The sequence below is a fragment of the Bacillus rossius genome, chromosome 1 (assembly GCF_032445375.1).
Source record: "Bacillus rossius redtenbacheri isolate Brsri chromosome 1, Brsri_v3, whole genome shotgun sequence".
NCBI classification, from domain to species: domain Eukaryota; kingdom Metazoa; phylum Arthropoda; class Insecta; order Phasmatodea; family Bacillidae; genus Bacillus; species Bacillus rossius.
This window is the reverse complement of record NC_086330.1, coordinates 151,932,041-151,959,734: the sequence shown is the minus strand read 5'-3', so window position 1 is coordinate 151,959,734 and position 27,694 is coordinate 151,932,041. Positions and strand designations below refer to the sequence as shown.

Genomic DNA, 27,694 nt, shown 5'->3' with positions numbered 1-27,694 from the left:
GGGTGTCCCTGCAAATAAGTAATAACATTTCCCTGACTTTTCCCTAACTTTCCCTGGCCAAAATTTAAAATTCCCCATGCTAATTTAAAAATAATTTACATAATTTGAATTTTTTTTTAAATAAAATAAAACCCTGCTTCCACTATTTCCGTAGCTGGCCTAGTTCCCTCCACTTTATTTTATTACAAACAAAACCTTGCATATGCCATTTTACAGTTTGCATGACTATCCACTAAAACACCATCTAAAAAAAATTATTTCAGTCTAGAGGATGGCATTTTCCCCTCAAATTATTATCACAAGTGAATTCCCATAGTTTCCCATTATTTGAAGTATCATTTTCGCCTTTTCCTAACCAATAACAACTTCCCGGAACTTTCACTGATTTTCCAGAATGTCGACATCTTGTTTAAAAAAATTTGCAAAAAATGTGAGATGAAAAATTTAAATAACTACATTTTCAACTGAACATTTATAAATTATGCAAGATGCAAAATCTCAATGCCAGCATTAGTCAACTTTCAAATTCTTGCATTTCGGTCTTCTTTATTTGAAGTAAAGTGTTTAGAAAAGTTTTCAATATGCAGACACAATGTGTATAAAGCTGAGTTTTTTTTTTATCCCATGCATCATATTTTAACATTTTAAACTATTACACAGTGAAAGCAAATGATGCTTTTAATTCAAATTATTAAGAGTTTAAAATTATTTGAAGGGAAAAAATACATTACCAAGAAAACCAATGAAGAACTCTTTTTTCCTACAGTTTTTAAATATAGCCTGCCAATTTGAATTAGTTAATCAGAAAAATCATCGTTCTTATCCATGATGGTTAAAAAATATAATTTACTATTTGAACGTTTGCAAGAATATGTGTAATTTTGATTAAATTATTTATTTATTTAGCAATTGGATAGTTATATCCCAAAAAACTGCGGCAATATAGCCAGGTACATCTCAGGTGTCACTGGCCACACAAAGCTGTGATTGCTATGTTCACTATGTTGGCAACATCACCAGGTGTTTGGTTCTCGGCTATTTTTATAAAACGTACTGACTTTTTGCATGCGCAGACTAACTGGTTTTGCAAGGAATTGTGCAACTTTCTGCATTTGCTTATGATATTTAATTTTTCTCAGTATTGTGCTTTAAATAGTCAGGTCGACAGAAAAGTAAATTGAAAGATTATTAAAATATCCATGTTTATGGAATAAATCGATGGAAGAATATAGAAGGCAGGATATGCAGGACAATGCCTGGGATGAGATTCCAAGGGAATGCTATCAAACTGATTGTATTTATCCTGCAATAATTCATTGATTTGGTTTTGTCCTCAGAAGCAACTGCTTCATCAAAAGATGAAATTCTTTAAATTCTTTTGTTTTTGTATTAAATTCATCAGCCCATTTCTTTTTATGTATAGATACTGTGAGAGCCAGCAGAATATTATCATCACTGGAATCATCACACGAATCCCAGGGCATGCCACTCTCCGACATCATGAACTAGACTATCCTGTCTGCCAACTGGTGCAGCGTACATAGCGTAGCTTTCTGTGTGGCCTTGGTATAAGTGTGGTGGGCCTTAGTCTTAGTTGGTGTCCCAGTGTTTCGGAGGCCACTATAATCTCAGAGTTCATGTCAACATAACTTTGAAATATTTTGTATACTACATACATGGATAAGTTTCATATTCGCCCACTTGTGAATTCATACGCACAACAGTGCATTCCACTTATTTTAAATCATAAATTAAAGATTTTTACCTATAAAAGTATGTATTTACTGTTTTGCAGAAAACATATCCAAAATTTATGAATAAATATTATTTGCTTTACCAACTTTATACAAGTTCACAATATTTTTATTTTTATTTTTTGTGAACGAGTTTCACTTGCTTTATCTATTGGTAATATTAAATTTTAAATGAATTGAATATCAAACTATTGATGAATACAGAATATTTTTCGAAATACTCGTACACCCCTACTGGAAACTAAGGAATAAAAAAAGAGGAGTGCACGAATATAGTAATGGTACCTTAGACGAACATAAGTACTATCGTTAGCAACTATCAATATTAATTTATGTACCCATAAGTTTCTTTCAGTCACTGATAAGTTTGGCAGAACGTGAGCACTTCTTTACCAAAATATATTCTTTTTTTTTGCTGTGTTGAATCACTTTAAATCCTCTTTACATTGTGTATCAACATTGTATTATCTTGATGCAGCCTTTACACTGTGTTTCTCTCTCTGCCTAGAAAGTAGCAACTATTTTTTATTTATTTTTTGCTTTATAAATATCTATTGAATGGGGACAAGATTAAATGGTGAGTTGCGATAAAACCAAAATAACAGCGAAAAACAAAATACAACAAATAACACCGAAGTTTAAGTTAGTAAACATTAAAGCACTGAAATTCAATAAAAATAATTAAATGATTAGCATATCTAATCAAACCTCAAATCAGATTACAAAAAAAATGTAATCTTTTAATATATTAAATTCAATGAATTTAAATTATTCAGCATGGAGTTAGTACCAAAATGTATGTTCCAAATGTATGTACTGAAAAGATTAGAAAAAATTTTCCTTTTTTTTTTTATTATGCAACTTTTATTAGTAACTAATTGTTACATACTGACATTGGTTCATTTTTTCAAATACACACATATGTGCTGATTTATTTGTATTGTTCCCAGTAAATTGACATGCTTATTACAAATTATTATATAATAAAATTGCATGAAGTATCAATAAAATCACAGTGTTTTGATAAAGTTAATATCACTGAACAAGTATGTGTCTTATTTGTTTAAATTGTGCTATATATGAATAAACAGAGTTAATAAAAAAAATAAAAGCAACAACACAAATATCTTGTTTTAAATTATTTCTGTCTAAAAATAAAACCATAAAATATTGTCTGTACTAATGAAATAAAAAGGACTCTGATACACATTTACAAGTACCATTTGGTACGTATACATCACTGTTTGTTAGTGATTACCATTTACCAGAAGTGAAACATGAGAAGATGCTCTGAATTGAATGAAGGTTTGCCCAACAGTTATGATAAACTTGAATTAAAAAAAAAAAAAACAACCGCTCAATGTAAGGAAATCCTTGTAGTCAGGAGAAATAAAAACACCAGTCACTAATTAAATATTTATTGAATAGTAAATATAAACAATTTTAAAGCCCTCTACTGAGAATTATTCATTATATCAAAATAATATAACAAGAACTCACGATGCTCACTAAACATGAGAGAGTACCATTGCTGAGTAAATGTCAGGTATATAGACATATAATGTGCATTCTTGGTGGGCCTCAATACTTTGCTAAGAACTATACATAAGGTTTATATTGCTAAGAATCATACATGATTTTACATTAAGCTAAAAGCAAAATGTTAAGAGTAATAAATACATATGTATATTGACATAAGATTGAAAAACCTAAAATTTTATTTAATAAAGTCCCTTTAATCATAATAATTTGTGAGACATTGACTAATCATTTGCAATATTATATACTGTAAATACATGTAGCATTTATAAAAAAAAATCACAGCACATCATTACATGGTATACTGTGTGGAATATTCTTAGCAACCAGCAACCAATTCTAACACATAATTTTTTTTTCAAGCATAATTATAAACACAAATTACGAACTAAAACTGAATCTACGTTATCATCATATTGCTATGGTTTGCCAGCAAAACCATGCAAAAACACTCAATTCTTTGTATCAAATAACACATAACACACAAACTTAAAATGGAAGTTTGTTTAACATTGAAGAAACTTTTATTAAAATTATATTACATTTAAATTATCACTAGCCAATGGCCTTGGTATCACTACAGTACCTACTTGACTAGTGTCAGCAACCACACTATATCTTTGGACTAAAATACAAAATATATCTTTAGTATTAAACTTTATTAGCTATTAATACTGTTGGATTTCAAAATGAAATCATTAAAAAATAAGCTGCATTTAGCCTTTAAATAATTTATCAATACTGTACATGTTATATATTACTATAGATAAAAATCTTTGCTTGGCAGACTGAATTATTCTTAAATATTACTATAGGTAAAAATCTTTGCATGGCAGACTGAATTATTCTGTGCAAGTGTGAAGTTCCTACACTTCACTCAAAAGCCAGACAATCAAAAATCATGTAAGCAGACAGGTAAGTGAACAAAAGGCAATATTACGTTAAACTTTGTACTTCTTTCTTAAGTCGTGATGGCAGCCAATATTTGCCAAATACTATCAAGTGGTGTTACCACAAAAACTAGTAGATGTGTTTGAATACTTGAATCTTTGAATACTCTAGATATAATTGTGTGTAGTGGTTGTACAAAATTAATACATAATAAAGAAAAGGGCAAACAAGAAGTATGATTAGGAAAAGAAAGTTTTTGACTTAATTATAAGCCTCATGTTGATACCAAGTGGCCTTGAATCCACAACATTAGTATGAAAATTGTACCTGGAAAAGGTAGGAAAGTTTCACCCCATAATGGCATTGATACCCCGCGATAGGTTGAAGACGGATGGCTCCAAAACTTTAGAAAAAATGAAAAAAATAAAATATATATATGATGTTCAGCTTCTAACCAGAATAATAACCAACACATTCGATTTTATATACGTTCTAATTATTGTTAAATGGCACTCACAGGTTATGTAAATTATCACGCTTTCTGTGTGAGGGTGTTATTTTTACGATATTGTCCATACAATCTTGACGTTTTTTACTGGAAGCAAAGATACTATAATAGTATAATCTAAATGGTCCTCTACAAAAAATTATGGGAAGGGGAGAGGAAATTACTTGGGGTAAATAAAAAAAAACAAAAAAAACAAAAAAAAAACTACACACTTCTGAAGCTTCCAAAGTAAGACTTTCTATTTATTCACTAGTTACGTATTACCTCTTTGACCCCTGTTTTCCATTTTTTTAGAATTAAAGTTTGTCTAAAACAGTTGTAGATAAGTTTTTCAAAACTTTTGCATGAATTGTATATCATAAATTGTAATTATATTATTTTAATTAATCTACATGTTTTTCATTTTATTTCAAAAATTCCTTGCAAATACATCCGTGTAAATGTGTTCACTGTTAATTTCTGCCTCCTGAACCTGCCCAGGCATGACAGATGAGAGGTGTAGGATAAGGAGTTTATCACTGGGTTCTCCACTGTGGCTGCTGGGGAAGGCACCCCCTCCCTCTCTTTAACCCTCCCACTACATTCTTTCCTTTTTGAACTAGTCATAAAAATACAATTTTTTTTCTAACTGCGGTTTGGTGTTTCTAAAGAGACCATGTAAATCACGCTACAGATGAAAGCGGCACCAGAAAGGATCTAGTATCTACGGAATATCTAATAATTTAATAATTTTTAAGTGCTATGTACTTACATATAGATTTCCAATTCGTAAGTCTTTTTTAAAAAACTTATAATCAAAAAGTTTTGGTTTGCATTACATGTAGTCACATTTACTTTCGGGTAAATACGGCATTCAGCTTCAATCCAAGAAAAGTTTGGAAAAATAAATTTTTCACATGTACATATAACCAACATAGAGTTTACTGATCTTTTAATAGTGATTAAAGGCTAAAACTATTTTATTAGCTTAAGTAAATGGTTTTTTACATCTATTCAATACACAAAACTACATTTGAAATTAAGCTATCAAATCATTATTATTGTTATTTATTAAGCTATCTGTTAGAAAATCTTTGATCATTTAGGAATTTTTACATTTAGTGCAATATTTTGAAAATACGGCTTGTTTAATTTTCAGTATACTAGTGTTTATATCTTTATTTCTTGCATTTCTTTAGTGCATACAACTGAAGGTAGCTACGATAAAAAAAAATTCAATATGTTTGCTTGTGTTCAAGATCATAAACGGTTACAAATAGTTTTAAAATTTCTTCAATGAAAATAGGCACCAGCCTGCATAATAGATCTTGATTGATGGTTGTCTGGCTTCTAAATCTCTCAGTTTAACAATACAAATCACAGCCTTGCTCATATAGCTAGTCACACTGATGAACATTCAGGTATAAAATCCTGGCCAGCCACTTGCAGTGCTGGCCCGACAAACGATACTGGTTCACGTCTGCTGGCAGACACTTGCTGACGAGAGCTTGTTCGCAGGCCGCCAGTGGCTCCCCCAGCTTGAGATCCTTCTCCAAGGGCGTGCCGTCGCTGCCCACGTGGCAGTCGGGCGGCGCCGTGCGGCCGCCGTGCGAGCACAGCAAGGCCAGGAGGAACCTGCGGTGGCACCACAGGGCCTCGTGGCCGCTGAACCTGAGGATGAGCTCCGTGTTCCACTCGACCTCGGACGCCAGGAGGTCGGGGAAGCTGCCCCAACACTCGTCGCTCCGCTCCAGGCCGTGGGACGGCAGGCGGAGGAACCCCGGCGCCGCAGAGCTCTCGGTGCCGGCCAGGTACGCGGACAACTTCTTCAGCAGGAACTGGCGGTACTGCAGGCCTGAATGGTCCGACACGTGGCGCAATACCCAGTGCTTCGAAGCAGCCCACTCCTCCCACAGAACCTGTATGAACCGCACAATTTCCTGTCATGTTGGCTTATTCCACAACGTTACTAGTGTACCTACTTACCTAAGTAATATAAACATTGTGTGGCTCTTTTTTTTTATAGCAAATTTTCCTTTAATTTATTTTTAACCAAAAAAATTTTTAAAATTAGTCTTCAAAATCAGTTTTGTTGAATTAGACTGTATTAAAAAAATATTTTGTTTCTTCCCCAGTCAATTTTTAGTTTAGGACACAATATCAATTTATAGTGTGAAATAATACAGTAATAATAGATACACTAAAAAAATTGAAGGTAAATATTCACTCCAAAAAAGATTTTAAACATAAATAATTCAATTTTTCATAAAGAATTTAATGGAAATAATAATTTTCTTTACAGGCAACAATTTATTGTGAATTAAATTGAACGATAAAGACACATCACACATACAAGCCATGCTTATTGCTAGAGGCCAGATTATATAGTGAATAGCAATAATACCAAAAATAACAGTGAAACTGAAGTCAATATATGCCAAGCAGTAAAATGGAAATTATTATACCGCATAACTAGAGTCCCGATTTTATGGTGTTATTTTTTGATCAATTTCGTTTTAAAAATATGAGATTTCGGTGTTATCGGTTTTATTTTTAGTAAAAGTTAAAAACCATCATTTATTAACAAAACTAAATAAAACCAGCATTTTATAACTTACAAGAAACAGCAATATACAACAATACTCAATACAAAAACAGCAACTCAAAAAGATGTATTTTAAAATGTGTGAAAACTCTATGGCTAGACGCTAGAGTACTGTTTCAGTGTCGCAAAGTACTAGTATACCATCCTTATTGGAACATGCTCCGAGATTTTGTCCGCCTAATCTAGGTTTCACGTCTTTGCATTGTATGTATCTATGGACTCTATGAAGTGAAGAATCAAAACAAAGCACGGACATTGTACATATAACCTGTATTTCATTTCTAGTGGTCTAGAATGGAATTCAAAACATGCAGAGTTGATTCCAGCCATAATGATGCTACGGAAACCAGAAGTTTATGTTAAATAAATAATAACAGCTACTGAATGTTGCCTATTTTCGTGTTTTGTCGTGTGTTGACATGTTTTTCGGTGTTTTGTCGCACGTTAATGTGTTTTTCGATGTTATTTCGTTTTATCGCGATTCACCATATAATCGGGACTCTACGCATAACACCAAAATGCATCAAATTCACCTAAATTACCTCATTTTGTCAATTAAAATAGAGAATACATTTCCTAAATCTTTAATTTAGGCTTTTATCTACAACCTAACGTCGACCGGGGCTACGCTCTCCCTAAGCCCAATGTAATGTGCCTTACGTCTCGCCCTTGCAGGCCCCCTCCTCCCAACACCACCCTCTATGACCCTGGTGTTTCAAACCACCCGACGTAGTGTACGTGTGTCGGCCCGCGCCCACCGGTGTGACGTCAGTGCTTCGCTCCCGAATGATGCCGAGCGAGGATGGACATTCCCGAGGCAGACTTTATTTTAATATTAAATTAGTTATGTAATTTTATTGTTTTCAGCCAGTAGGCTAATTTAATTAAGGGTTTATGTATGTTCATTCCTTTTCCGGTGGCACGCTTTATTTAAATAATGTTAACAACCGTTGGCCGAGTGTGAGTGGTGGACGCGCCGGAAGGTAGTCGTTCCCCGTCGCTGTCTGAGGGAAGTTGCCACACACACCCGTCGTCTGCAACTCTCCACGATTATTGATCCGCGTCCATCTGGCTATTTAATTTATATAAATCATTTTCTTTAACTTCAGGTATTACCTCGAGCAGTAGACTGTTTTATTTTTAAGTTTTATTTAATTAACATATCAGTGTCTAATTGTGCGCGTGGCCACGTGGGGAGAAGACTGAGGCGTGTGGGCCGCCTTCGAGAGCCTACCTTATTGTGTGTTTTAATAAATAGCGTGTCCCCCGCTGAGAGGGGATGTAGTTACGTGTTTTTATTTATGCTGGGGGAAACAGGCCTCGCTGCACACGGGCGACATCACGGCCCTGAGAATAGAGTCGCCAGATCCACATGCCCGTAACACATGTGGTGGCACCTTAGATATAAAGCCAAGTACATATACGTATACAAAAATCTGAACCCCCTTTGCGACAGCAACCATATTATTTGTATGTACTAAGTAAAAAAATTTATTTAGTTTCTATGTACGGTTTTTTCAAAGTAAAGAAAATAAAAGCAGTCTTTCTACCTGCAAGAGCTAAAAAATTTTTGGTAGGGCCTAACATATGCAACCTGATTGTCATCAAAATAAGTGCATAGTCAACATTTACGGTAGGATTTATGAACGCTACTTTGACTGTGTGAATAAAGAAAACCTAGTCTCCATCATACCCATAGCTGGACTAGTTCTATAAGAACCAGTTTATACACACCATTTTAGAGTGTATATGACCATGCACTAACACATCAACTTGATAAAAAATAATTGCGTTCACAGTTTGGTGAATACAGACTGGCTTGTGGCATTTTCCCCTCAAATTATTACCACTGGGATATTTCCATGATTTCCACTGAATTCCATGACTTTCCCTGACCAATTCCAGCTTCCCTGACTTTTCTCTGATTTCCCCTGATTTTCCAGAATATGGACATCCTGAATAATACATGATTTTTTAATTTCTGAATGACTTGTTCACAAACCAAATAAATAATTGTTTTTCAAAAACAAAGGAGGACATGAAAATAAAGTTTCCGCTCATAACCACCCCTCCTGCCCAGGGTTCTACGATATAAACTTATTATATCCTCCCCCACGAAAGTGTTGAATAAAAGCTGCAGACATACCTTAAGAGGTTCTGCGGTGGATGGCGCCAGCTGGTTGATACACCACATGCGGTGGCTCCAAGCGTAGTAGTTGTTGGGGTAGCGGTCTGCCGCGTACTGAGACACACGCAGTTCTTCGCCCAGCACGTCACCCGCAGCAGTGCCAACTGTCGGACACAATACACCTTGTAGTAACTGCCCTAACCAGTCAACTTGCAAAATTGAAATTTACATTTGCATACTTCTGCACACTTTTGAAAACTTCAGATTCCTCAACCCCTGTTTAGAAATGTAAAACACTACAAATACATATGTATAAATAATTATTTTAATTGAACTATAGGATGGACTCTTAAAAAAATTTGTGATCTTTATAGATACAATTGTTCTCGCAAAATTCAATCAGTTTTTTCCCATCAAAATTTTTAAGCATACTTCTTAAGACACGTTATGAAAAAATGATGTGAGTGAATTATTGCAATGTGCACGCAACATACAACAAAATTTTCACAGTATGAAAAAGGGCTACTTACAAATAAAAGCTACATACAAATAAAAATTAAATATAGGCTTTTAAATCTTACACTGTAGTGATTGATATTGAATACTGGTCCATCACATCATTAAAAATATTTATTTATTGCAAATATTAGTGATAGAAATTGTGCTTAAAAATTTTTTCAAATGTTTTTATACAAATGAGGTTATGTTCCCGTATGTATAACAACGTCAGGTTCCTTATAAGCAGGGGCGCAACAACTAAATTTCGAAAGGGGGGGGCAATAAACCTTTTTATAAAGAATCATCGATCCCCCCAATTGAAGCGGGGGGTCCGGGGGTCCTCCCCCGGGAAAATTTGAATTTGAAGATGGAAAATGGTACTATTTAAGCAGTTTTATTATCTAAAAATTGATTACACAGCACTTTCTTTGCCCCCGTTTGCCCCCACTTCAAGGTTTCAGTGAGGGGACAAAATACCCTTGCCCCCCCCCCCCCCCCCTGTTGTTGCGCCCCTGCTTATAAGCTTCCGGTGTCACTGGCAGGGAGTGCCTGTGAAGGTTTAGTAGTCTGCTGGTTGTTTTCATGGGAGTGTTTGTGAGGTTATGTTTCCGTATCTAAAATTTGTTTGCAATATATTACATTATTATTATTTCATAAATAATTTAAATTTATTTCAAGTATTCTATTAAATTTAGTAATTAATTTTATACATGTATTTATTTTAATACTGAGTATTTATTAAAATTTTTAAATGATTGAATTTATACTTTACCAACTATATTTATATCATCACTCCAGTCCTATTATTTTATTCCTATTAATTATTTGCATGCAAAATTAAATATAGTTTTTTATTACGCCGAGTATAACTTCTAAAACCTGTACATAAGACCACACACACACAATTTTATTATTGTTATTATTATTATTGTTATTATTTTGACAGAACGTATCCAGTCTTCCCACACATCAGCCAATATCCTTGTGTTTTCCTTACATTCCCTGTCCTAGCTAATAATTTCCCCTGACTCATCAGTTTATCTGACAGAAAAATAGACGTACTTCAATAAAAATTACTATCAAACATTTCAAAACATATGTATTGAATGATAACTTTAACATAAAATAATATTTTTCTGCACAATGTACAGTTTGTGCCTCAACACTACTTAAATAATTAATACTAACAGCCTAGTAAATTTTTTTGATCTAACTTTAAACATACAGTATTGATTGTTATCATGCCAAAGACTACACTAGTTATTTGACTGTGTTTCAAATTACTACTTATCAGTATACCTTACATCTAATTAATGTTAGCAAAAAATTAAATTACCAATTATTAAAATGTAACATAAATTTATGATTTAATTTCGGTTTAGACATCAAGATTTTATATTGCGTTAAAAATTACAGCTAGCCTACTGATTTGTGTTCAAACATCATCAATTTCCCTGTGTTTTCCAGATTTTCAAGACAATTTTACAATTCCTTGAATTTTCCCTGTCTGCAGGAGCTCTGGTATGGTCGACAGCAAGCTCATTAGAGGCGGTACTACCACTAAAATAAGGGCTGCTGAAGAGGAATCAATTATGTCCCATGGACACGGTTCGTACCCTCTTGTGAAATTAAAAATTAAGGTGTTTTTAAGAACCACTTTAACCCTATTAAAAGGTAAAAAACCATTTGCGATATCACTAAATACCCCAAGAAAATAATGTTACATGGATAATTAATGGACAAAAAGTAATTTTGTTGGTTGGTTGGTTGAATTCTTACAGATAAGCCCATATTGTACAGTATTATCTCTAGAACACATATCTAGCCCAAACATAGTGTCTATCTGAAATATAACCCTAACATTTAATTTGATCAATAATTACTTTAAAATTTATAAGTTTAAAGTAAGACCTTTTTACTTGAAATGTGATATGCTAATAATGAAACAACAATTCAAAACTTTTTATACATATTAAATCTAATTATCGGGCTCAAAATATCGCAAATTTGAATGTGCATGTGTTTGCTACCCAGTAGGAAACATTAAAATACCTACATTTAATTATTATTTGCACACTATTAGCCTTTATTAAGGAGTATTTAAGAATTATTAGTGAAATTCAAGGATTTTTAAGGGCCCTTATTCAATTAAAGACAAATTAAGGACTTGTTAAGGATATTAAGGAGGTATACAAACACACAAAGAACCAATTTCCCTACATAATTTCAAGAAACCACAGAAAACTGAAGTATTTTGGCCAGACCGGGATTTGAATGCCAATTCTCTGTATTGTGAGTTCAGTGTCTAACCACTACGTAACCTTACTACAATTCTGCCTTAACAAACCTTAAATGTATTTGTTATTCTTTAATGTGGCACTTTCGGGACCGTAAACGACTGGGCCTGATCACTGAAGTTCATCCATCAATGTAACTCACCAGAAAACACGAAACACTGTACTGAAATGCAATTTAAAAAAGGCCAGCAGCGCTATCGTGCCACCTGACAGCCAAGGTCAACAGCCAGAATCCACCACAACTCGAGCGGTTTGATTGGCGCCGGATAACAGACTGCACCAAACCATGGAATACTAGATTAAAAACCATTCACTGTAATGGGTGATTGAGGTGATGAAAGATACCTTGCAGTAATCTGCCGAGCAACCAGCGGCGGTGAGCGAACACTTCCGAGCACTTTGGCTTGCGCGACAGCAGCACGGCTGTGAAGTGTAGCTCGGCGTGCGCCAGCTGCACGTCCGCCCGGATTATCTCCCGCCGCATGCTCCAGAACGTCGACACGTCTGGGTTCAGGAGCAGCGCCCCGCCGAGAAGCCGCAACATAGACGGCGTGTCTGCAACAAACAGGAACTGTAGCCTTATCTACAGCTCCATACACTACACATGATAAAATAAAAGGGGGTGCAAGTAGTAAGTCCATTCGGAATAATGTGGGAAACGGGGTGGAAGAGTTTAAAAGATAGAAGGTGGGCAGAGAGGTTGGTGAGGAAGTACCAGAAGTTAATGGGGTGTGAGGGTGGGGAAAGCTGAGGATTAGGATAAAGAGAAGGAAATCTAGAAGCAGGAGGGAGAACTCCAGGAAGGTAGTATTTAACTATTTAGAAAGAGAAAGAGAAAAGAGAGGGAGAAAAAGTCACTGGTTAAGAGAACGATCGAGGAATGGAATATCTTGGATGAGGAGTTTGTATTGGTAAGGAATGTGACGTACTTTATGAGGCGAGTTACAGAGAAAAGTAGGGAGGTCTGCTTTCCACAGAGCTTGTGCCCAACTGCACTATCATGATCAATCTATCGATCGATCAATTGATCAATCAAATCATTTCAATCCTTAAAGAGACTTTAGTTTACAATATTTTTTAATTATGACAAAGTTTCACTTTATTGGAAGAAACTACAAACATTGTCATACCTGCCAACTTTGGCCAGTCAAAAAGCGGGAGGTTTTTTAGTGAAAAGGGGGGGGGGGGGGGGGGGAATTTTGTTTATTTTGTAAATTTTGAAAATAGTTTTTAAGAGTAAACCAGCATGATTAGCACAAGCAATGGGCAAATTGTTTTCTAAAATAAAATACATTAACAAACACTCTGCTTTTGTCACACTATCTTCTTTCCGACTTGTCACGAAAAACGTCTAATTTCTGATTTGATGCCATAGCATTGACGGCATGTTTCTTCGTATTTATATGCTTCACAATGTCGCCCTTTCCGGCATGCGAAACGGAAAAATCACAACGACACAAAGAACAAAATGCAGCATGTTTACCTTTCCTCGATTGCAAAATACACGGAAATTCGTCACTAAATGTCTTCTGGTACACAGCAAGATACTTCACTGTAGGCTTACTTACCGCCATTTCTATTAAATCCCTATTGCGGAGTAGACCTACAACTAAACAACGCATACAAAATACTCATCACGCAACTGCTTCCACAAAATAATATTTTTATGAATACACCGTTGAATAAATTCTAAGACTACTATAATGCTACCACTACACTTTGTCTGTGAGCACAGACGCGAACATAATAATAATAATAATTTACACCTGCAATTGGGCTTCCGCCCGGTGGCAAGGAGTTCCCACCCCCAACTACCCTCACTCCTCCCCCCTCTGGAGCCTCCTTCGTAAGTCCTTCCCTCCTCCCAGATCCAGTGTCCTCCCCTCAAGTTCGTTCCACTCTCGCCCCGTCCTCACAAGGAATACCTGTCTTCCTCTCTCTGTCCGTCTCCATTCTCTCTGAATCTTCCACTCATGATCCCTCCTTCCTCGATACAGCCCTCTGTGCAACCTAGCTCCCAGCTTTCCCCAGCCCCCCTCCCCCCCACGAATTACCTTATTCATTCTCACCAGCCTTTCCACCTTCCTCCTTTCTTGCAGTGTGTCCCACCCCAGCTCCTTCATCATCACTGATGGTCTATGAGTTTCCCCCATCCTGCCTTCGCCTTCCCTTCTCCTCCACATATTCGTTACCCATCTCGCTGCCTTGCGCTGCACCCTCTCCAACTCCTCAATTTCCTTCTCCACATAGGGGTCCCACACCGCCGCGGCATACTCCAACACTGGCCATACCAATGTCACGTACGCCTTTTCCTTTACATTCCTACCTGTCCCTTTCAGTGTCCTGCTAAGCAGCCCTAACCCCATTCTGCCCTTCGTCACCACCTTCTTGACCTGCTTTCCGCACCCCAAGTCGTTCTGCAGGATCACTTCCAGGTATTTATACTCCTCAGCTTCCTGGATCACCTGTCCCTTCCAGCAGTACACTTTTCCCTCCACCCTTCTCTTCCTCGTGAACCTCACCACCTTTGTTTTCCCTACATTTATACCCATTTCGTTTTCCCTCGACCAGCACTCCAGTTTCTGCAAATCCTCTGCCAGGTGCGCCCCTTCCCCCACAGTTTCATAGAGCACACAATCGTCCGCAAACAACCGCAGCCTACTTTTCAACCCCTCCCCTACATCATTCATCATGATCAGGAAGAGCAGGGGTCCCATGACACTGCCTTGTGGTACCCCTGACATCACATTTCCCTCTTCTGACCATTCCTTACCCACTCTCACTCGCTGGATCCTGTCCCTCAAGAAGTCCCCTGTCCAATTTACCACCCTCCTGTCCTCTATCAACCCCTCCACCTTTTCCATCACCCTCCTGTGCGGCACCCTGTCAAACGCTTTCTCAAAGTCTATAAAAATAGCGTCTACCTGCTTTCCCTCATCCACTGCCTCCACCAAGTCCTCCAGCAGCCCCGCCATCTGCGTTTCACAGGAGTAACCCCTCCGGAAGCCGTGCTGCCTCTCATCCATCCAGTCCCTTTCCTCCACCCTTTCTACTATATAACTCACTACCAGCCTCTCCATCACCTTGCCTACGTTTGACGTCAAGCTGACCGGCCTATAGTTCGCCGGGTGTGCCTTATTCCCACTCCCTTTATAGATGGGCACCACCACAGCCTCTTTCCACTGCCTCGGCAGCTGTCCCTCCTTCAGTGACTGCGCATACAGTACTTGCAGGTACTTGCCGATCACCTTCCCTCCCAGCTTGAGGTGCCTGTTCCCTATCCCATCTGGCCCAACCGCCTTCCTCACATTCAGTCTCCTCAACTCCCTTAATACATCATCCCTCCGTATTTTCAACCCTCTCTCTCCCCCTGACTTCTCCTCTTGTGCTCCGCACCATACTCCCCCGTTTACAAAAACCGATAAGTATTGTTCCTGCAGTAAACGAGCCTTTTCCAGGTCACTCACACACTCTTGCTCTTCTCTCCCCTTTAATACTGGCAGTCCCTTCTCCCCCTTTACTCTCCTAACATATCGGTACAGATCCGCCCAGTTTCCCCGCCCCCCTTTCTCCATCATCCTTTCCATGTACGCATCCCGTGCTTCCCTAGTTTTCTTTCCCAGTTCCTTCGCCAGATCCTTCATTTCTGCGTTTAGCCCCTCCCCTCCACGCTTCTTGGCTCTTGCGTGGAGCCTCCTGCACTTTCGCTTTAATACCTTTACCTCCCGTCCATAGTAGGGCGGGTCGCCACACTTCCCTACCCTCCTTTGGGGTACGAAGCACTCCACCATTTGCTCCAATATGCCCCTCAAAACCTCCCACTTCCCTTCTAGTTCTGCAATCCCTTCCCACCTACAGAACTCCAATTCAAGAAATGCCTCCGCCCCTGCTCTATCCGCCCTGCTCCACTGTCTTAACACTTCCTTCCTACTTTCCTTCACCTCCCTCCATCCCATATCTATCTCCACCACCGGGATTTTGTGGTCACTGATGCCCTCCATCACCGTAGTGCCTACTACTACCTCCACAGGCCTCACCAGCACCACATCTAGTAGGTTCCCAGATTCCCCCTGTCCTTCACCATTCCTCATCCTGGTGTTCTCCCCTACCACCTGCTCCAGTCCACTATTTACCAACTGGGTTGCCCATCTTTGCTCCCTCACCCCCATTTCCTCCAGTCCTTGCTCCCACACCACCCCTGGCATGTTTAGGTTCCCCGCCACTATCACCCACCTATCTTCCCTCAACAGTGACAGCCTGTCCTTTACCCCTTGTATAACCGCCTCCCCTTGCCCTGGGGGTCTGTACACTGCCAGCAGCATGAAGTCTTTCCCTTTCCCTTTTAATTTCAATTCCATTATTTCCACACTTTCCCCTACCCATTCAATCTATCCTACTAGTCCCTCATGCACACATACCATAATCCCTCCTCCTGTCCTGTTCCTGTCTCTTCTAAATATTTCATAGTTTGCCCCCTGCAGTTCCCCATCCCCTATTTCCTTGTCCAGCCACGTCTCTACTGCTATGGCAATGTCCACCCCATATGCTTCCACGACACTCCAAAACTCATCCAACTTTCTATAGACACTCCTACAGTTTATCACTGCCACTCTCACCCGCTTTCTTCCTTCATTCACTTCCTCTCTCCTGATCCCTCCACTCCACCTCCTTCCCACTACTCTTTCCGCCCCCTCCATTGACAGTCCTAATCCTAATCCTAATCATAGGCGAATTTGTTCGGGGACGAACAAACAATTCACACATAGCCGGCTGACAAACCGAAGCGAATTTGGGCACGAATGTAAACAGTGGTATCATAAACTCATTATTAATCCACTCCGTCTTAATTTCAAACCAACACCACCGAAAACACAGTTTACAATGTTGACAAAACACGCCATCTTGGAAAACAAATGAAACCTTTTTCTGGTTGGCTAATAAACACCAATGACGAACGTGTACCAAAACAGCTCCCATAATTATCGTAAATAACTACGTTTCTTTCTTAAAAGTACGCTTAACCAAGCGTTTTAGCCGACAATTGTGGGCATTTAGGTTATTAAAATAACTACACGTCATGGTACAAACCGTAGTTACTATACGATTGTACGGAATAATGGTACAAACATATTAATTCTATAAATGTATTGCATTAAAAACTTCAAGAGAAACAGAACCAAAAAACGGGAGATTTGAATGACAAATCGGGAGGGCGGGAGAAAGGGTACAAAATCGGGAGTCTCCCGCCTAAAGCGGGAGGGTTGGCAGGTCTGCATTGTGCATATTTTCAACAAAAAAAAGATCCTTTACCTGTAATGTCAGTTGACTTGTAACTTAAGAACTGCAACCATTAAAATTAATTTTATGGTTTACTTAGGTGTTTTTTTAACAGTTAGGTCAATTTCTAAATCAGCTTGATCTTTAAAACTACATTATATCCCTGAACTCACTGCCCATTTTCTTTCATTGCACAGTTATTCTTACTTTTTCTGTAGAACACCAAACAATGTGATTTTAAAACTTAATTTCAGCTGTAATCAAACTATTTATGATTAAGGTAGTTATTTTTCAAAATGTATTCAATATTGTAGACTATTACATACAGAAAATTTAATATTTTTGTAGGAGTATGGAGATACAAACTAAACATGGTGTACTACTCCTTTAAGTCACCAGTTACAAAATGACTGAGCGATTGTGAATATGTAGCAAGCGCAGCATTAAACCAGGAATGGTATCAAAACCAGTCGCTCTTGAAGCGAACTGCATTTACGATGATCGTCTTAGTTGCAGACAAAGAAAGAGGAAGTTGAAAAAAACTACTCCCAAATGCATCTGGTTTTATAACTATGGACAAGATTATACAGTGAATTGCGATAAAACCAAAATAACACCGAAAAGCATGTCAAAACATAGCATAACACCGAAAAAAATTGTACTATAGTGCGTGGATACGAAAAATTAATTTATTTTATTGTGCATTCTTATTGAATAACTTTTAAACCACAAATGTGTGCTAATTTATTTTTATTGTTCTGAATGTGATTGTTTTAGACCAATTTATTACAAATTATTTCATCATAAAAATGCAGCATATAAATTTTACCACTATTTTGGTGGAGTAAGTATTTAAACAAATGCTTTTATAAAATTAAAAATAATAACACAAAAATCCTCTGTGTTTTAAAAACGAAATAAGACTGCAAATAACACCCTAAAATCTTGTCTATGTTTATAACATACTACAATCAGAGCTTCTTTAACCTGGCATTCTTTTGTTCGGCATATTCAGTGATCCGGCATCGACAGGCCGCTCACATTCTGATCATTTCGGGCATTTTTCAACCTCGATTGCCAGGTACCACTACTGTGCTGGCCACGTTCCCAGTTCCCAGAGTGACTGTGTATTGTTTCCTACAACAGAGCAGCTTGGTACAAGTTTTTTTTAAATATCAGTGAATTGTATAGTAATTTTTCCTTAGTTTGCCCTTCTAACACAACAGTGAAGTTCGATAATCCTGCAAAATCACTAGTCTAGCACGGCAGTAGTCACTGTGTCAGATTAAGGAGCTGCATCATGAATACAGAACAAGTGTGAAAATTAAAATTCAACAGGAAACATATAGTTTCTTCCTGTAGCACCTCTCATCTTTGATTGCAGAGTGCATTTAAATGGGCATTCACTCTCTTTTTCCAAAGTATCATACCTGCAACTAGCGCTGTCCTTGTTTCGGTGTGCTCTGTTGCCAGATACACCCAAAGAGCACAAAAGTTTCAGACAGCTTTATAATCTAATAGAAAAATTTTTAAATGTTCAAAAAAAAATTTTTTAAAAGAAAATTTGGAATAAAGATTTTGAATATACATTTTTTTGTTGTATTTCATCCATAGCATCATTTGATAGAAATTTAATTCTTACTTTAATTTTAAAAAAATAACAGAAATATGCCATCTTGGTTATAACTAGTTATTCTCATTAACATGTTTTTATATAATTTAATATAAAATATTTTGGATCCGTTTGACCATATTAAATAATTAACTAAATGTCTTGTTACAATCATTAAACAATTGCTACAAATAGTTTCTCCAGAGAAAAAATAATTGGTGTTTAGAATCTGAGAAAAAAAAAGTATAATTGAAAAATATTAAAACTTATTATTATCAATATATGCAAAAAAATTTAATTACAACAAGCCGGATAGTATCAATCTGGCAACAGTAGGTGCCATTTACTCTGTACTGCAAACTAAGTGTGAGACGGACTAAATTTCCACAGCAGACAGCTGAGATATTAGCTGCAGCTGATTATTTAAATGTATTTTGGCAATAAGTCACAGTAATGTTTCATGCAAACAACAAACCTTCTCTTCTGATGCGCTGCTGGCGAATGTCCATGAGGCGGTGGTACGCGTGGCAGTACACATGCCTCACGCACCATGACTCCAGCCCGAGGCAGTGCTCTGCATGCAGAACCGGCGACTTGTTGGTGCTCTCTTCCACTGGCACAATGTCAAACTCCTTCCTGCCAACAACACATAACTAGGGACTAGATTTTATGGGTTTATTTTTAGGTCAATTTCCTTTTTAAAACAGGAGATTTCTGCAATTATCTTTTTGTTTTTATACATTGTGTTTATTCATAACTATAATGCAATTATTAACAAATATGAAACTACAATAATTCTTAGCACTTGTTTTGTCAAAATAGTCTCATTTTAATTGACACATAAAGCAATTATATAATTAAATTATTTGTAATAACCATGCATTGAAAAAAAACTGATCAGAAAAATTAAAATAAATCTGCATATTTTTGAGTACTTGAAAAATGTGCCAATGTGATTAAGTTAAAATATGTAACTAAAGAAATTAAAGATCAAGCAACATGATATAAATTTTTTTCCAATCCATTTAGTTGCCATTTTGGTACAAAAGTCATGCTAAATAATTACATTAAATGAATTTACGATAATAAGAGATAACATTTTTGTGGGTTGAGTTACGTTATGTCAAATTGCTGATTGATTTTATGTTTTTTGTTACATTTCAAAGCTTGTATTTTGATGTTATGGGTTGTATTGATTTGTTTTGTGGTATTATTTCGGTTTGCCTCGAGTGATTTTGAAAAAATGATAGATCAAAATCCAGATGGCCAGATTAGGATTTGAACCCTGGTTCCCTGGTACACGGGCCAGTACCTCACGCCATGGCAACAGCAGCCTCTTTTGAAAGAGGCTCCGTGGAACATGTTGACATCGTCCGGGCCTGCGACCCCTTTCAAGTCCGATATGCCACCGCCCAAACACCATCCACCCTCCATTCAAACCTCCCGCCGACCCGTGCGTACGTGTGCGTGTGTGTTCGCCCGGCAAGAGGGCGCTGTCGAGCCAGTGCGCCGCATCCCAAAAAATACAAGTATATATAATTGTGTTGTTTGTTTTTATATTCCCTAAGTGCAACGTGACGGCAGATCGGCCGGGAGGGTTTTATGTACTTTTATTTTTAACTAATGTATTAAAATATCATAGCGTTTCCAGACATTCCCGAGGAAACCCGAAGCCAGACAATAATTAAATTTAAACCTAAATAATTATAACTTGTACAACCTTTTCTCTTTATTCATAAATTGTCACATAATTTTCAATGCATTCTTGTCATGTTAATTTAGTTTCCCGTGGCACGAATACGCAGATATCTTTTAACGGCAATTGTTTCGGCGGGAGGACGCCATGTTAGTCGAGCGAGCCATGATCTCTGCCCCAGTCTTCCGCCATCAACGACCGAGAGCAGACGCATCAGCACTCCGGGGACCTCATCGCTTGTTTTCTCTGCCAAGTAATTCTGTTAACTTTAATTTCGTCTCAATCACTTTCTTTTAGTCCTCGGAGCTACTCTCGGTCGGGGGACTGTTTCATTAATTAGTTTACGACCAGTCTCGGTCTGTTTCCTCGTACTACGTAATTTAATATGTGACCACGTGTTGGCTCATTACCCCTAAACCGATTCGTGCCGCGGGCGTTTTGTACAGTTTCAACCGTGTACATGTGTGGGCGGAATTAGCGGAATAAATCAGGTGTGTGAATTTAACGTATTATTCTTTTATTTTCTATCTGTGTGACCACTTGGGGTGTGACGGCGTGTGGGACGCCTGAGAGCCCACTGCGTAGGTAAAAGCGTGCCCGACGCTGAGAGCGGGCAGGAATTAGTGCTAGATGTTTTCAAGGGGGAATATCACGTCTCACATGGGCGACGTCACGCCCTGAGTTAGGAGTCTCACCGGGTCCACGTGCTGTACCACGTGGTGGCGCCCACTAACAATCCACCTTAAAGCCGAACGATCGACCCCCCCCCCCCCCCGCGACAATGTGACTGAGTGAATACATAGGATGACAAGAACTTACCCAGAAGAGGTCATCTCCTCTGGGTAAGTTCTTGTCAACTGCATTGTATTTACTCAATAACTCATTCTCAGGGCTGTAGAGAGAAACCAAGGGACTGGGGGCAAATAATTTGGTCTGGACCCAATTCCCATTAATTAATACACCACTTTTCAAAACCCAAAGTTAAAAAAAAAAAATCACTTGTAAGGCTTCCTATGAATAATATTAACTACGTTGTAATTTTCTCGCAAAGAATTTTAAAAAATCTTAAAACTCAGCCAGGGTCCCCGGGGCTCCAGAGAGTTTTGTCCCCTTCCCCTTTCCACCTTTCCAGGTTAAATTGGGCCTCTTTTAAAAGACTGATCCTGTATAACAAGGTGCTACTTAGAACTGTACACTTACATGGATATGGCTAGTTTTTCTTAATGAAGTGACTGCAAAGAACTACTATTTGTTTCCAAAAACCTATAACTATCCTAATACACAATATCACTTATCACCGCAAGTTAAGCGTAGCATCCGGCCCAATGAAATCCAAATGCAAATTTTCTCCATTAGGCTACAACATTTTAGTTAAAAGAAAAAAGAATAAAAAGTAATTGTTCCTTACTGTATATCCAGTTGTATTTTAACATAAAACGTGAAAATTAAGAAAGGAATTTGATGTGTTTGTGATGAAAAGCTGTGTAATTACAAAAATATATTTGATTTTGAAAATATGTACAAGATTTTAAGGGACATTGTGCCCAGGAGCAATTATTCTGTTAACATATCCAATTCTATTTTAATCTAAAAAATTAATATAAAGTAAGCAATGTGATTGTGATGCAAACCTGTACAATGACAAATTTTTATTTTATTTTGAAGATATGCATTACAAAGCTTTCACGGAAACTGGATACACAATAAAGAACAATTACCGCTGAGAGGATCATTTAAAGCTCCTGATATTCCTTTACAGGACTTTTTCCCAAAATAATGCAGCCATGCTACTAGGACTTGAGCTTGCAGGTAGGCATCCAACCTGTGGCAAAGTCACTCTACCTTCGATAAACTTCTTTTCCTATCTTCCCTATTAGCCAATCTATTTTGTACATGAATTATTGTGAAACTACACCAATAAAGGCAGGCGCACGCAAGCACCCATGCGTTCAACCTGCATGTGCGCACCCACCAAAACACATAAACACACACACACATAAACCCTCATAAACACCTAAACACACATACGCACAAACACTAACAGAACCCGGCATACGTTTGTCTGCCAACATTTATTTATTTACCTCTATATATATAAAATGGATGGTTTGTATGTTTGTATGTAATCTAGAATATATTAAGCATTTTAGAAAAATTTGGAAAAATTTTGTTGGGTCAGGCCATAATAAAGTGGGACATAGTTGCATATTTTAATATTTAATATTAGATCAGGAAAAATATTAAAAATTGGTATATCAGGCTTTAAAATTATTGCAGCCAAATTGTACTGAGGGCTTAGCAAAACCGTTGGTTTAATAAACATGTTCAAACTTAAAAATTATAAAATTTTTGGTCACGGAAGGACAACAGTTTTTTATAATTTTAAAATTCCCATTTCCTTATCGTCAAATATTTCATCGTAGGCTTATGTTACTTTGAGTATACAAGAGAAAAAACTGTTTCCTGTTCCCTCCAAATTTTTTATCACATGATATTTTCCTTCTGTTTTCATTACCTACTGAAACCTGGAGGTTGAATACCAAGTCTCAGAAGATACCTTTAATAAACAAAATTTGTTAAATGTGGTTAGTTTCTGCTGTGCTGAGCCGAGTTCCCACTCGCTGGCGCCAGGTCTAATAGTCGCGTCGCCCCCAACTCGCTCCGGGCGACTCGCTGCAGGCAAAAGCGTGCAAACCACTCGTACATGCAGGCTAAATGTAATTCACCCAGTGTTACAATTTTCACTGCAGTTATTGCTATGCAATAGTATCAGATTCATTGAACCATAATAAATACAGTGTGCATGAATTCAATGAAACCAATTTCAATGATTTGAAGACAAGGCTCCTGTTTATTTGATTTTTTTTAACTATTTTTCTGACGGTGCAACAAGCAAATTCAAAAGCAGATATAAAGTATGTGATCTTCTTTTCCATGAAGAATACTCTGGTTTTCCAGCTGACCAGTTATGTTGAAACGTCCCAAGGAAAAGGGCCCCATGATGGTGTGGCGGAGAAGTAAAGAGAGAGATACTAAGATCTAAGCTTCAAAAAAAATTGTAGTAAATGGAGCTCAAGATTTTAAAAATTATGCTGCCAAAGAGAAAAATATATTATTATTTAGTATGTTCCTGAAACTAAAATACCAGATTTTGCATGGAAGCTACAGTATCGTTGGGAACCTTGTCTCCAAGTGCTCGGACTTTGTAAGTATCACTATGTGGTGCCAGATGAAAACGGCAACAGTACTTTGCTTTTAATAAATTCAGTGTTTTCTGTACAGGAGAGTAATGGTGTATGTTGTGAAATTATTAAGAATTTTAACACTATACTACCAGGAAACATTGAAAACTCTCCACAGACACTGTCACAAGAAAGTATTAGTTTGGAAGTTGAAAGCTCTTAACTAAGTCAAGGAAAAATTGTGCTATGCCAAGTAATTTCTGAAAGGAACTCCATTTTTTGTTACTAGTGAACAATTAAAGAATAATTGTCTCCAAATGATTTTCGAGTAAAGGGGTTTAAGGCAATAGACAACAAAGGAATATGAGGAAAGTGATATATTTACAGTTTCAAGAAGTAATGTGTTGTTTTTACTCCCTGATTCATTAATGGAATGTCAAATTGATAGTGATAATGTTATTTACAAGTTTAACTCTCCTACTGATATAAATGAAGCTTAATTTGCTTCTAATATGTGTTTGTTCATTTTACTATGTAATATTAACTATAAAAGCCCTTAGATTTTTATACAATAATGGCACAAAATTTCCTTCTGTGATTGTACTTGAAGTGTTTTCATAACTGAAATATGCAAGTAAACAAAACTATACAAATATGTTGTTGTATGTAAAATTATGTACATACCTGGAACATTAAGCATACAGAACCTTGTTAAATTAGTGTTCTATTCAGAGGCAAAAAATGTAACCTCACAGTGAACAGAGAAAGAACAGTGTGTCTTTTTCCTGACCTTCCGTGACGTTACATATTATAATTTTTATAAATTAATTCTAAATAATTAAAAAAGCAAACCTGATGTCAAAACATTCCTATCAACTGAAATTGTTTTGCCAAACATTTTCCTAACTAATATTTATAATACTCAGGAAATTATTAGACTGAATTGTTATCATGCCGTCCTTCCGTGACAATAAAATACTGTGGCCTGATCCTGCCGTAATTGAGGATCAAGGATAATAAAAATCACTAGGTATATACCAATTTTTATGGTGATCGGTTGAACAGAATAGAAGTTGAGGGAAAGATAATGGATGGGAAAAGAGGAAAGGACTTGAGGAAGAGGCTTCAGAATTTGAGCGAGTATAAGGGGGACTACTTGCCACCAGGCGAAAGCCCAATCGCAAGTGTAGTAATCAATCAATCAATAAAATAGCAAAATGGATAGTGTGAAAGTATTCTTAACATTCTATACATACAGAACTAATTGACATACAAAACCTCCAAAGATAGTTTAGTTGCATTTGATATAAATGTAATTTGATTACAAATAAAAGAATAGTAGTTATTCATAGCTGCAATACACTGCATTGCCCGGGCTGAACACAGGGTGATAGCACTTAATGACAGTGTGGTGGACATAGAGAAATGGCACACAATTACTGTTTGTATGTCCATGATTTTCTGTTTACCCATGGAGATCGGTTGAACGGTTCAGAAGTTGATGCACTGCAGCACCATCTAGTGGTCAGTTACAAAAATATGGATAAGGTAACAACCTTCTCCATGAAAAAATACTTTGATGTGCCAACTTTCATAGGAATCCGGTCAAACTGTGTCTGAGTTTATCGACGTCGTACATACCAACATTCTATATTATATGTGTGTATGTGTGTGCGTATATGCGTATATGTGTATATGTGTGTCTATATATATATAAAATTTATTGTTCAGTGCAATTTAATTTTCCTTTTTTTTTTACAACTGATTCAGGAACCAGCTACACTCACTAATGATAAGTACTGTTTAATTTATCATCTTTGTAGGATTGTAAAACATGACTATCTAATATCTTAATGCAAACATGTTTCCACAAAAAGATCTACATAATGGATGCAATAAATTAAATTTAAACTAAACTAAAATATCTTCATAAACTCATGCATCCTCTTACACCTCTAACAGCACCCCCTGAAGCTTGGTGTACTCATATCCTGGCTGTTGTATGAAAATTAATATTAGTAACACAAAAATTGTCAGTGAAACATGTCATGTTTAATTTTCTATGATATGTAATCTCCATAGACAATAAGCCAAACTACGTAAATAAAATAGCAACCATCTTGTGAAAAGCTTTGTATGAAATATGTGTTCAATGACTGTGATGTAATATATTGTCTGATTCAGATTGTTTCTACTTTATTTTAAGAAACCAAACAAACAATGACATCATTACAAAAGTGTGTCTAACCTCTTTCCCTCATTTTTTGGGCATCATCACCCTATGCTAATGATGTTTTTTTACTACAAAAAAAATTATTAGAATAATGTCTAATGTTAATCACTATGATTCTTGTAGACCATTGTTTAAGAATCTAAGGATACTTACTATGATGTGTCAGTATATATACTCATTAATTAATTTTGTAGTTAAAAATAATGATAGTTTTGATAATAACAGTGCAATACACACTTATGACACCAGAAATAAATCCGACTTGCATGTGCCAAGTAATAATACATCAAGGTATCAAAAAGGTGCACTGTACTCTGGCATAAAACTTTTCAATGCACTCCCTCATAAACTAAAAGCAATCTCCCATTGCAACCCAAGACTATTTAAAGTACTACTCAAAAACTATTTATTAGAAAATTCATTTTATACATTAAATGAATATTATAATAATGTTTAGAATAACTTATGATGATTTGTTTGTATATTGATGTATTTATATTTGTTTTAATTAGTACTAATTTGATGTGATATTATGATTTAATTAATTTGATTGTTTGTATTGTTCATTTTTTGTTGACTTTATTGACATGTTCTATATTCTTTTAAGAATCTGTTGAACGAATTTTGGAAATAAAATAAATAAAAATAAATAAAAAATTCCCCAAACCCTTTTGAGCTCCCACCCATGCTCTTTCCTCCACCCCTCTCCCACAACAGCTTGTTCCTCAGCTTGCCCCATCCTTCCCCACCAATAAGCCTCACCAGCTTTTCCATCTACCTCTTACCATGCAGAGTTTCCGACCATCACAATCATGCATCTTTCCCTACATCACCCCTAACCGCTCAACCATCTTGCTGCCCTCCATTACCACTTCTCCACTCACTTTTGTCACACAGTACAGGTCTCATACTGCAAACATGTATTCCAGCATCTGCCAAACCAATGTGATAGGTGTTTAAGCATGTTTCACAATGAATGATTTGCATTATGATGTACAGAGCTTACAAAAAAAATTTGCAGTCGCTGTATTGTACAAATACTATATCTTTCATCCTCTCGACACTTCCCTTCAGTATCCTTTCAAGCGGTCTAAGTCCTATTCGACTTTCCTTCAGCACTTTTTCCCTCCAAGGATCTTTCAAAAATCACAGCAAGAATAAAAAAAAAAAAAGACATCAAAAATACAATTCCTTTACAAATGAAATAAATTTAACTAGTTCTTAATATTGATGAGAAGGTTGATAACAACTAAAACAATATATAATATGAACTTAAAGATACTAAACAACATACTACCAAAGCCTTAACATTATACAAACTAACAATTCCGGATCCTTTCTGAAAACATTTTCGATTTCTGACAAAATCCTTTCTGCAGCTGGAAAATGTTCGTCTTGCATTGTATTCGAAATATCAAAGGCGAGAAAAATTATTAAATATCCCCATCACTACACATGTCCAATTTACAAATATCAAAACATTGTGCACAATGTC

General features: G+C 36.7%; 1 protein-coding gene across 1 annotated transcript; it reads right to left on the bottom strand.

Moving 5' to 3' along the window:
- Positions 1–3,155: 3,155 nt before the first annotated feature.
- On the bottom strand, positions 3,156–27,694 carry LOC134546292 (protein prenyltransferase alpha subunit repeat-containing protein 1). Its single transcript, XM_063389011.1, has 5 exons — positions 27,524–27,694; positions 19,564–19,724; positions 12,545–12,754; positions 9,423–9,568; positions 3,156–6,590 (listed from the first exon to the last, which is right to left on the bottom strand). Exons 1-5 carry the CDS (start codon positions 27,598–27,600, stop codon positions 6,069–6,071), a joined length of 1,116 nt encoding a protein of 371 aa, XP_063245081.1. The 5' UTR covers positions 27,601–27,694; the 3' UTR covers positions 3,156–6,068.